Source organism: Nannospalax galili, unplaced genomic scaffold (assembly GCF_000622305.1).
Source record: "Nannospalax galili isolate Female #2095 unplaced genomic scaffold, S.galili_v1.0 scaffold341, whole genome shotgun sequence".
Taxonomy (NCBI): Eukaryota; Metazoa; Chordata; class Mammalia; order Rodentia; family Spalacidae; genus Nannospalax; species Nannospalax galili.
Genome location: NW_008346082.1, coordinates 1,114,381 through 1,126,677, shown reverse-complemented (window position 1 = coordinate 1,126,677; position 12,297 = coordinate 1,114,381). Strand labels below are relative to the sequence as shown.

At 44.6% G+C, this 12,297-nt stretch overlaps 1 protein-coding gene across 1 annotated transcript; it reads right to left on the bottom strand.

The window, feature by feature from the left end:
* Nucleotides 1-1,485: 1,485 nt before the first annotated feature.
* On the bottom strand, nucleotides 1,486-7,293 carry Fam205a (family with sequence similarity 205 member A). The gene is made up of 4 exons (XM_008842502.1): nucleotides 7,150-7,293; nucleotides 6,367-6,412; nucleotides 5,779-5,839; nucleotides 1,486-5,107 (listed from the first exon to the last, which is right to left on the bottom strand). The coding sequence occupies exons 1-4, from the start codon at nucleotides 7,291-7,293 to the stop codon at nucleotides 1,486-1,488; spliced, it is 3,873 nt and encodes a 1,290-aa protein (XP_008840724.1).
* Between the last annotated feature and the right edge of the window lie 5,004 nt (nucleotides 7,294-12,297).

Sequence of the window (12,297 nt, the reverse complement as noted above, 5' to 3'; positions counted from 1 at the left end):
ACTCAGCGGTTAAGAGTACTGGCTGCTCTTGCAAAGGCTCTGGGTTCAGTTCCCAGCAGCCACATGGTGACTAACAACCATCCATAACTCCAGTAACTGGGGATCCAACACCCTCTTCTGACCTCCACAGGCATTGCATGACATGGGTGCACTTATATACATGCAGGCAATACACTCACACATATAAAAAAAGAAAAATACAAATAGTTTTAAAAAGCCATGTTCAATGGGAGGGAATTCACGGGTAGCACTGTAATTATAGCCAAATATACATGACTGGAGAGGTCATACATCCTAGAGAAAACCCTATTTCTGTTATATCTCTAGACAAATGAAATTTCTCACCATATGTTAAATATGGATCCTTATGTTTATAGATGGGTACTGTATACCACTCATCAAAGCAACAGATGGAGGCTATTACAGAGTGCCACAACTGGTCACACACAGAGACTATATGACTGACAGATGTCCAGCCCTAGGTGACATTTCTACAGTGGAACCTCTGCACCTAAGGCTCATGGAACATAGTGGAACAGGGGGTAGAGAGAATATTAGTGCATCCCTTGGCTCTCACCAGCCTTGTGTAGCAGAGTGTGGTGCACACAAAAGGCCACAACTGGCTAAATTTTAGATAATGGGAGACTGCAGAGTGTGTGTCCCTGGGTGGGACTCCTGTATTGGTCCTTGCCCACCCATGACTCTGGGATCATTGCAGAAAAGGGGATGGAGGGATTGTAAGAGCCAAGATTGGCCCATGAACATAGGGAAGCAGGCTTTCAGGCCACTGGAAGATTGCTTATGTGACTTGTGGCAATGGTGATATCGTGCATATGACCCATGCTGACTCAATCAGACAAGGGCCAAGCTTGGAGTGAGGGAAATGGGCAGTGGGCAGGCCCTAGCCTGGGAACTGTTGGCAACTGATTACTGCTGGGGGAGGGAGAGTTGACCTTCCTTAAGATCTCTAGATAGGCTGACTAGGCTCCAGTGGATAAACTTGCACGAAAGGACATCTGGGTACAAATGCTTAACCAGGTAAGACTTAACATATATGGCAGAATACATGAGGTCTGGTATGTGTGAGAGGTTATAGGAGCATGGATGGGGGAGAGGAGTCTAAATTTGATTAAGAACTATTGTATGAAATTCCCAAAACCCAATAAAATTTTTTTAAGTCATATGAATTTTGGTCTAAACCTCCTTCCCTAAATGGGATGGACTTTTGGGCTTCCTTTATACCTTCCCATAATAACGTACAGCAGGGATCAAGAAAAAACAGACAACACTTTGCTTAGTTCTAGAATATATTTTGGGTGGCGCTCTGCCCACCCACCATTAAAGAAAATGAGAATAATAGTGCTTTTAAAGGGGTACAGTGGTTGGGGAGCCTAGAGACGGTCATCACCTGGAGTGTTCTTCATTGAAAGGATGTTGTTTCTGAGGTGAACATTAGAACTACGTAGGGTTTCCATGTTGGATGGCTTAAGCCAATCGGGGACAGTGCAGAGGGCAATGGTGGGTATAACCTGGTGCTGAAGCAGAGCCCTGCTGTCGACACTGTAGCCAGAGCTTGTTGTCTTGTCTTGTTGGACAGGGTAAGACGGCTGTGCCCACTGCATTCTTAGAGGGCGCAAACTGCTGGGGCTTGGGCCCTCTTGAGGGCTCTGTCTTAGTTTTCTCGGTGAGGCTTTTGGCTTGAGCCAGACCCTTTTCAACATTTTTATTCGTTTTGACTACATTTCCTGCTGTGGAAATCTTGTATTCCATGTATCTTTTACCTTTCATTTTTGGGTTAATAGAGTGAAGAAAGGATTTCATCTTATTTCTCAAGCCAGACTCTGGAAGACTGGATTTGTGAGAAGTTGGCATCACTGGCGCCTGTAAAACTTGATCTCGAAAAGTCTGACCCCACAAAAACCTACCCTGATTTGGTGGGCCCAATAAAGGATGGTCCTGGGAAGCCTGGGAGACCATAGGCTGGGTGATCTCAGGAATCCTTGCAGGTCTGAGGATGACATTTACCTTGGCTTCACTGTCTTGTGTGTCACACTCAGATTCTTTCCCCCCAGGGCCTCCTAGAGGTAGAGATGGGAACTTAAGCTGAGGAGGATGATAGGGGCTGTGTAGACAGGGATCCACAAGATGAAAGCTAGGCCTCTGTTTCCAGGAGCCTTGGAGTGGCCTGTCCAGAGACTTCCTTTCTGGACTCTGATCTCCAATATGGTGCCTTTTTCCATTTGTTGGGGAAAGCCCAAGACCTGCATCCCCTTCTCCAAGGTTTCCTGCTGCCTTGGGTTTTCTCGGGACTTCTCTCTTTTCTATTAGTGTGGGGACATGGCTTAAGCACTTGCTATTGTCTGGGCTTTGGGCCCCAGTGCTGAAGGGTTCCTCTAGGCTGGGGCTTTCCCCACTGGTCTCCACCTGAACACAAAGCACTTGGGCCTCTGTCAAATCCTTGCTGAATTGTGGGATCATGGAGCCCCTCTGGGAAGAGCCATGGGGGGCTGATTTGGAACAAGCTTGCTTTGGGTTGTGGTGCACAGCCTGCCCTTCAGTTGCCAGATGCTTTTTAAGGTGAACCCACTTCGCATCTTGGGCAGGAGAGACCTGTGAGATGGGCAGTTTCTGTAGCACTGTGCTTCCCTGATTGTTCAGATTCCCAGGAGACTCCTGCTTGAATTTATTCTCTGGGTCTGCTGCAGTTGCCTTTTTGAACTTCCTTGACTTCATGGGAATTCCAAACTTTATCTCTAGGACCTTTTTTTTCAGGTGGAAATTCAGTTTGGCCAAGATATATGTGTTTGAGTAGGGGCTGGCGGAAAGCACCTGGCTCTTCAGGGGCGTCTTCTCCGTCACTCCTTCCACCTTTCTTTCAGGCGGGAACTCTTTTACAGTGTCCTCAGAAGTCTTTTTGTCATCCTGAATGTGTGGCCTAAGTCTGTTTAGTGAGGTCTGAGTCAGAGGTTCCTGGGGGCTGTTGATAGGTCCAGGCATAGTCTCTGTGATTTCAGACTGGATAGGAACTTCTGGGGACATGACCCTAGAGGGAACCACACAGTCAAAAGCAGACAGGCCTGACAGGAAGGCCAGATACTTGTGCTGTAAAATTGTCTCCAGTTTCTTAATGGTTTCCTCAGACAAAGATTTGGGCTGCTTGCAGTGTTCAATGACAGCACCTGGGAGGGCCTGCTTCTCCTGGTCCAGGGCCTTTGGTATCCCTGGGATAACTTTGTGATGCAGATTGGGGTTACTTTCTTTCTGCAGCTCCAGGGGTTTGTCTGGTGGAATATATGGGACGGGACTCCCTGGAATTCTGCATTCCCAGGATCTCTGGACACAGTCTGGGACCTTGACCTGGCGGATCTGTCCACACTTGGAGTCAATATGGCTCTTCAATATTGACTTGGCCTGGGAAAACAAGTGTGGCTTTGCGATTGATCCTTTGCCTACTATGGGTGAGAACCCGTTAGCCTTTAGGCCCTCTGGCTGTGAGATGCTCATATTGGGTAGGGCTCTGTTGTTGCAGGGCAGGGGCTGCTGGTCAGTAGAGGAAAGGAACAACTGAATAGATCGTTGGATCTTCTGGGGCAGGCCCCAGCGAAGGTGCATCAACTGCTTCTGGAGGTGGCATTCCAGCAGCCTGCGTGTGTGCTCTGGGAAGAAGACAAGGTTTTTGGTCGGAACTGAGAAGGACCTCCCTGGCCAGGAGGCTTTGACAGGCTTAGGTGACTGGGCTTTTTGACATGTCTCAGAGTACATGTGGCTTTGCACATGGTGAGATCCTGAGATGACATCTGGCAAGCCCCACTGAAGCTGAGGCTGCCTTTGTAGGATGTGCCATTCCAAGGCTTTACGCTCAGCTGGAGTCAGAAATGGGACACTGATCTGAGTTCCTTGATGTTCATACAGAGACTCACCATTTGGAGAAGTTGAGGATGAGGGTGGAGCTGCTTTATGTGGAGTGTGGGGTAGCAAGGGGAGGCGTGACAGCTCCTTTAAGAGATGGGGATCCTTCGAGGTGGCCTTGGACATGTTCTTGTTCTTGGAGAGACCTTGAGAGCCCTGGGAAGTGGCATCCAGAGACTCACTGTGCAGAGAAGGAAGACCACAGAATAACTGGGTGAATTTCTTCTGAAAATTATTTTCTGAGTCACTAGTTTGTCTCTCAAACAGTGAAGAGAGGCCATTTAGGACTTTATGATTGATCAAGGATGGTCCCATTAGGCTTGGGATTTGTTTGCAGTGTATTCTTTGGTCTGGATGTATAAGAGGCCATTCAGAAACCCAAAAAGTTTGGGTTAGTTGGCTGTCCATATATGAGTGCCCAAACCTATGCACATGGTCTTGAGAAGTATTATTCAGGGTAAGAGAAATTGGCTGGTTATCTTCAGGCTGGCAATACATTGGTGGGTTTGGCATAAATTGCCTTATGGACTCCTCTACACGTCTAGGGAGCCCCCACCTCTGGAAATGCAACCATTTTTTCACATGTAGTTCAAGAAACCTTAAAACTTCAGGACTGAGGAATGGCTGGTGGGAAGTGCTGACAATAGACAGAGTCATGGGATGTGTGAAGTGACTGCTTTCTGGGTTCAGGGTTTGAAAAGGGACCTGTGAGTTCAAGGACTGCTGATTTCGGTCCTCCTGGACAAAGTTTAGGTTGCTGTGTATTATCTCCTCATTCACTAAAACCGCAGGCTCCTCAGGCCTAGAAGAGACCATAGTCTCTGAGACCACAGGTATGTCTGACAGTTCTGGTCCTAACTGGAGGTGATCATCCCAGTGTTCTTGGACATTGACTGCGTTGGTCGACTGTGTCAAGTGTCCTGTTGGTTGTGGTAGGGTTGCGGTGACAGGTACCACTGAAAAGTCTGTGGGGTGCCTGGAATAAAGCTCCATATTCTGCTCAAAAGATGCACTTGATGTGGACAACATCTCCAGGCAAGAAGAGCCCTGTGACAGTCCCAGTAAAGCAGAGGAGATCTGACTTTTCTCACTCTCCAGCAATTGCTGAATCTCCAAAGCTGCAGTATTACAGATTTGACAACAGGGATCTATACACAGGAGCTGCCGTACACTTTCCTTCTTGGGGAGCCAGCTTTGGCTGGGAAGAGAAAAATAGTAACCATTAATGATGGAGTGGCATCTGTCTCCTTGGAAGAGTGTGGCCTGAGATTGCTGCTCCCTTTCCCCCAGTCCTAGAAGTCCTGAGTCTACACTGTGGAAAATGAGGTCCATGGAGGAACTCTTGACTCTAAGAATGGAATGTGCTTGCTACCATATCCAGCATCTCTTGGGAATCAGTCACATTCTCTAGACATTTTAAGGAGAGGATAGGATGATAGGGTGAAGGTGCCCCAGGAACTGGCCTCCCTGAAGACCACAGGAAGTAAATTAGCAGAGCCCAGCCAGACCCAGGGCTCTGCCCTTGAAAGGAGGTAATTGTAAGAGGATACGACAGTGATGGCTTCTTTATGTCACATCCACTCTCTTGACTGGACAATTTGTCTCATGTCTGAGTGCAACTCCAGTAATGTCTTTCACAAATCATTTACTAGTTAATTCTGAATTGCAGAACTATTGGAACCCTAACATGTAGAATAATTGGGTGGCCCTTCCCTCCTAAGAGACATAAGCCCTCTCAGCTAGTGAACCTGTCTCCACAGCGCGTCTCTCCCAACTGTTATGCCTTTCCTCACCCCTGGCCCAGACAAGGTCAAGAAGCCATCACAGGCCAGGCTGGGAGTTTGGAGATTACAAAGAGCAAGAAGTCACCTTTTCATGATAGAGAGCAGCTCCCTCGGCTTCTCAGCTTCTTCTCGGCAGAGTCTCCTAGCTGAGGAATCAGGATGCAGTGTTATGAGGCATAGGAGCATTTCAGGGGTGCCCTATAGGAAGCTGAATAGTAGAGCCTTTGGCTCAGCAAGGAGAGTCTGAGAGCCCAGACTCGGTGCTCTAACGCACGTTGTATATAGTATCACCATTTACAGTGTGCTGTCCCCTGCCTAATTTCATTTGGTCTTCACAACCATGTGAGTGAGGATCATTAATGTTATGTCTGTTTTATGGATAAAACTAGAGGTGAAATGAATCCCACATGGTCATAAGCCTAGTAAATGACACAGGTAAGGACATCTATCTTATTTAATCATTCTTTGTTGTCATGGATGTAGGGCAGATTGTTTTTGAACATTCATCCTTTCTGACTTCTCATCCACAGTGGTCTTTTGTGAAAATTACCAGTTAGAGGAACTCGAGCCTTCAGCAGTTAAAGCACTTGGTACTGGGCAGCAGGGGTCATAGAGAGGAACCGTGGGGAACTGTCCCAGGGGAAGGGGATCAGAAAAGATAACGGGACTTTACCTCTTGATGCTGCATCTCTAGCCCTTTGCCTGACTTTTTGATGGCGCTTAAAAAGAAAAATATTAGAATGTGAAGTGAGGCTGTAATGCTATTTTCTTTTTCATGTCCAAAATGTGGCAGAGATCATATACATTTTCCCTTTCGATGTTACCTGTATTTCTTATATTTTCTATGTTTTTTGTTCCTATGCTCCTCTTCTTTTTCACCCCAACCTTCTCTAAATACTTCTGTTTGCCTTTGAAACTGATCCATATTCTATGTTTCCTATCCAACTACCAGGTGACATTCTACTGGAGACTGAGGACTGAAAATTAGAATAGAGCTAGGCACAGTGGTGACCACCTTTAATCCCAGTACTTGGGAGACAGAGGCAGGTGGATTTCTCTGTAAGATTGAGGCTAGCCTGGTTTGCATAGTGAGTTCTAGGCAAACTGGGGCTACAAGGAGATCCTGTCTCTAAAAGACCAAAAGGATTAGAAAGGCTAATATTCAAAGGACTTCAGGTTATAAACTTTTTAGACTATAAATGAGGAAATCCCCCCATATTGGGAGATCCAAGATAATAATAGTCCTCTATTTAATATAATAGACTCTTGATTAATGCCTCATGAAAGTCCTGGTAAGGAAATAGCCTCTGAGCAGAACAGGATTATATCAAAGAAGTTGAAGGTACAATATTAAAATTGGCAAGTAGGGGTAGTGAGGTCATAAGTGGAAGGTGGGCAGATACTGGAACTTGAAAACTTCTCAACTAGTTCAGTTATGGTCACAGTGTTTCCCTACCTGGCAGCAGCTCCTTTTATGTTCGAACTTCAATCCATGGTAATTCTGTTGCACTTGCCAGATAATTAGGATAATGATGAAGATGCAGACATAGACATATAAGGGATATTCAGTATCCCAAAGAAAATACATAGAGCTCAACATGGTCTAAGACTCATTAACAGGAGGCGATCAGCCATCCCTAGTCCTAAACATTCAGAGTCCTAGTGCCTAACAGCTCCTAGTGCTGGGCCTTGCATGTCCACCTCACAGAGGATAGAATCAGGCCACCAGACTGCATCACAAAGCTTTCTATTCTCTAAGAGAAGCTTGTATAGTGAGCTAAGTCGCCTGGGTCTGAAGATGTCACATAAGCTGTGTCTTCTCTCCATTTCTGTTTCATACCCACCCCGCCATACCGGTCTATTGACTTGGCTCTTTTATTCACAACTCTATATCTGTTAGCAGTGGTAAGAGTCTGGGCGTGGCCTTTCCGGGTTCTCAGCATCTTATTCAAAGCATTGAAATAAGCACACACAGATTTACAACAGAGCATGAAACTTTATTCAAAGCAAAATGATAAAATAGATCAAAGAGTAACAATGAGCCACAGGAGTGAAGGTACTCAAGAGCCCTATTATTATTTGGGGCTTCCTTTCACTGGGTTCAAGAGAAGTTTTGACCTCTTCTACTGTGCATGTCCCTTTCCATAATGCATTTGATTTTAATCATATGCACATCCTATTATGCACACACATAAGATGGTAAGTAGGGGATTCTTCCTAAAAGTTGACTCACAGGACACATTTTTGCCTTATTGTGCACACACCCAAAACTAGTTCAGGCCAGATTGGTTCTCCTGCCTTCTTACCGTTTGAATAAAAACTGTCCAAGTTTGATAGTCATAAAGGGTAGAGAAACTTATTCCATTGTTCAGAGAGGGGTATGCATGCAAGCTCAATGCCAGTGGTGGGTCCTAGGTTGTTTACAGGCTGCCAGGTGCATTCTTTGAAAAGGGATGTGTGCACATGGTTCATGCAAATAAGAGTCTCAGGTTACCAAGAACATTATAAGAAGAGGACAGCCCAAGCCAAGTGGAGTCCAGGTTGCTATGCTATTCCCTATGCTTGTCTACCTTAGAGTTAACTTGTCCTCAGAAAACCGAGTCCTTTGGCACACAGGACACATTGTCAGTGAGTGGCTAGGCCAGAGGAACCATCAGACTCCCCCACCTGACGTGGAAATGTATCTGAGAAAAATGTAGACGTCCAGGGAGGGAAGAGCATGGTTGAGAGTTGGAAATGGAGAGCTTTGATATTTTAAGCAGGTAATCAGAAATCAGAAGTGCAAGATGGTTGATTGTTTTTTTTTAAAGCCAAGATGGCAGTATCTTAAATTACACTATAGAAACGAAGAAGAGAAGCCTTCTGTGTGAGTGGAAAGAGATAAGTGCTGACTTCTAGCTGAGACTCAAGTCCCCACAGCTCTTTCTATCCACATTATAACAGCCTGCCTGCACAGAGGGGTTAGTTTTGTGGTTGGATATCCTTGGAGGACTAGTATTTGTGTGGACATCATTTATAAATCTATAAAATGGGCAGGTGCTTTCCAAGTCGGTTCTAGGACCTAGCACTCCTATCTCTCCCCGTTCGTTTACATAGCTGTGTTACTTGCTTGATCTCCATGGACACCGTGATAGTTCTGTAACACTCAGGATTTCTGAAAATCCTTTCAAATATCTTGCCCTGATGAGAATGGCCTCATAAAAATCTTTGGGCCCCAAATCTACGAAGAGTTTATTTCATCCTTCAGCATTCAGTCTTCTGCCCTGCTGGTATGATGCATGAGCGGTCATCCCTGAGTTGGGCATTTTCAGGGTGTGTTGGGCATTTTTCTATCACTGTGACAGAATACCTGAACCTATAGGAAGAAGGATTAATGTTGGTCCCAGTTTCAGAGTTGTCAATCAGTGGTCACTTGGTCCCTGTTGTGAAGCAAAGCATCTTAGTGAGGAGGGGAGGGAGAAGACCTACTCGCCTCTTGGGGGCCAGGAAGCAAAAGAGTGAGGGAGCAAAAAGAGCCAAGGACAAGATAGAACCCCCAAGACACACATAAGGAGCCACTCTTTTTAATGAGGGTCTACCTCCTAAGTTAAAACAGATATTTATGTGTATGTGTGTATGTGTATGTGTGTGTGTATGTGTATGTGTATGTGTGAGTGAGAGACAGAGACAGAGAGACAGAAATGTGTGATGCTGTTCATGTGCCATAGCACACATGTGGAGGTCAGAGAACAACTTGCAGGAATCGGTTCTCTCCTTCTGCCATGTGGGTTCCAGGGATCAAACTCAAGTCATCAGCTTGGTAACAAAGTGCCTTTACCCACCAACCGTCTCACCAGCCCCTTACCTCCTAAGTTTCTGTCACCTCCCAATAGCCAATTAAACCATGAACCTATCAATGGAATATTTCATTGATGAGGTCAGGGTCCTCATGATTCAATCACTTCCTCAAAAGCCTTCCTCTGAAGATTGCTACATGAAGATCAAGCCTTCAACATGAGCCTTTGAGGATCATTTCAGATCCAAACCATAACACAAGTATATAAAGATATTTGAGAGAAATACTATCTTCTTGCTCTGAAGACAGTTAAAAATCTAATTTTAAAGACAGGACTAATTCACATGACTCAAAAGCCAATGATTTACTTCAAATCATTTTATATGCTCACATTAAGACTTTCAGGTTTCAAAAAAAAAAAAAAAAAAACCCTTCCAAGGGGCGGGTAAGATGGCTCAGCAGATAAAAGCACTTGCCACCTTAACAACTCAAGCTTGATTCGGACCCACATTAAAAAAAAAAATCCACATGTGGTGGCTCCCATCTGTAACCCTAGTCCCAGCACTCAAGGCGAGGTGGGAGGTGGAAACAGGAACTGTTTGCATTTGGGAGTAACAAGAGACTCTGCCTTAAAAATACGGTGGAGAGAGCCAACTCTGGAAAAGTTGTTCTCCGACCTCTATGCATGCCATCACATTAGAGTCATCACCTATTCTCTCTCTCTGCCTCCCAAGTGCTGGGACTACAGGCATGTGTCATCACGCCCGGCTAACCACCTCTTTTTTTAAAAAGCCCATTGAGTCCAATTTGTGTTCCCAAAATATTCTTGGATGTGAGTCCATCCCCTGGAGAGCTGTTGACCTACTGGGGTCACACCCTTAAAGAAAAGAGACTCTCCCTCTCCCAGCAGCTATCAGTTGTCAAGAGCTCCTCAGCTGGGGTTGGAGCTTTGTGCCCACCTCCCCGCTCCATGCTGGGGTTTTGTCTGGCTTGAGCTTGAGCAAGTCTTGTGCATGCTGTCACAACTGTGGTGGACTCATATGCGCAACTACTCTGCTGTGTCAGGAAAACACTGTTTCCTCTGGTTCTTAGTCTCTCCACCCATTCTTTTTGGATAAGCCTGAGCCTGGGAGTGGTGAGGGCTATGGTATAGTTGTCCCATTTACTGCTGAGCAGGCCACAGTTTCTTACTCTCTGCATGCTGACCAGTATGGGTCTATGTGTTAGTTGCCATCTACTGTAAAAGGAAGCTTCTCTGATGAGGATTGAGAGATGCATTAATATGTAGTTATATATTAATATATAATTAGTGATAAGTCATTGAGTTGGTTTTATACTATGTCCATTTAGCATAATAGTAGTAAGATCTCCCCTAGGGCCTGTGACCACAGGTTCTTGATTCCAATAACAGAGCCACACATGGGTTGCTGTGGAGCAGGCCTTAAATCTAGTCAAAATTATTTGGTTATTTCCAAATAATAGCATTTGTGCCACTATTGCACCAGGGGGCATACCTTGCCAGGACACTCATTATTGTAGCTCACAGGGCTCACAGCTGGGTAAGACTTAGGATTGTTTTTCTCTCCTGGTAGTGCACATAGCACCTTTCAGCACTGTGAATGATAGCCAGTAGGGATGAAGCTTCAAAGTCATATTACCTGTTCTTGAATCCTAGACACAATATTTCTATGAACATTTATGCACCAGTCACTACTTGGACATATTTTCCCTTCTCTGTTGTTTGAATGTTTAGGAGTAGAATGACTGGATTGTACACACTAAGTTTTATGCTATAGTTTAGTGCACAGTAGTCCCACTTTATCTATAGGGGATACATTCCAAGACCCTTGATGAATACCTAAAACTATGGATTGTACTGATCTTCATACGTAGCATGTTTATACACATATGCACACATATACACACACATATATTTATGATAAACTTTCAATTTCTAAATTGTACACATTAAGATATTACCAATAACTAAGATTAAAACAGAACAATTTGTAAATTATGCACATTAAGATATTACCAATAACTAAGATTAAAACAGAACAATTATAATACTATACTGTAATATATATGTATGAATGTAGTCTTTCAACTGCCATGGGTGGATAGCATGTACAGGGTGGTAACACTAGACAAAAGTGTGGTTCAAATCCCAGATGGTATGGAACAGGACAGCACAAGATTTCGTCTTTCTAATCAAAATAGCAAATTTAAATGTATGAATTCTCAGTGAGTGTGAGAATTTTCCATTCATATTTTGTGCCAAAATTGCATGGGTAACTTAAATGATAGACAGTAAACTACAGATAAGAGAGAATTGGTATGTGTGTCCCTCCAAAATTCATACATTGAATGCTGGGCATGATGATGCATGCCCTCAATCCCAGCACTCAGGAGGCTGAGGGAAGCCAATCTCTATGAGATGGAGGCCAGCCTGGTTTATATAGTGAGTTCCAGGCTAGTTGGAGATAAGGGAGACCCTGTCTCAAAAAACAAAAACCAAATTAATACATTGAAAGCTAAGGTGATGATATTAGACGGTAGAACACTGGGTAGATTGTGCATTGACAAATGGTATCAATAAACTAATAAGAGATATGACAGAGCTATTCTTTCCTTGGAGGCAGAGACTAAGCCTCACCAGACACTGAACTTTCTAGATACTTGTTCATGGGCTATCCTCCTTCATGACATGTGTGTGTGTGCATGTACACCTGTATGTGTATATATATATGGAGAGAGAGAGAGAGAGAGAGAGAGAGAGAGAGAGAGAGGAGAGAGAGAGGCCAGAGGTCAGCCTTTGGTGTTATTCCT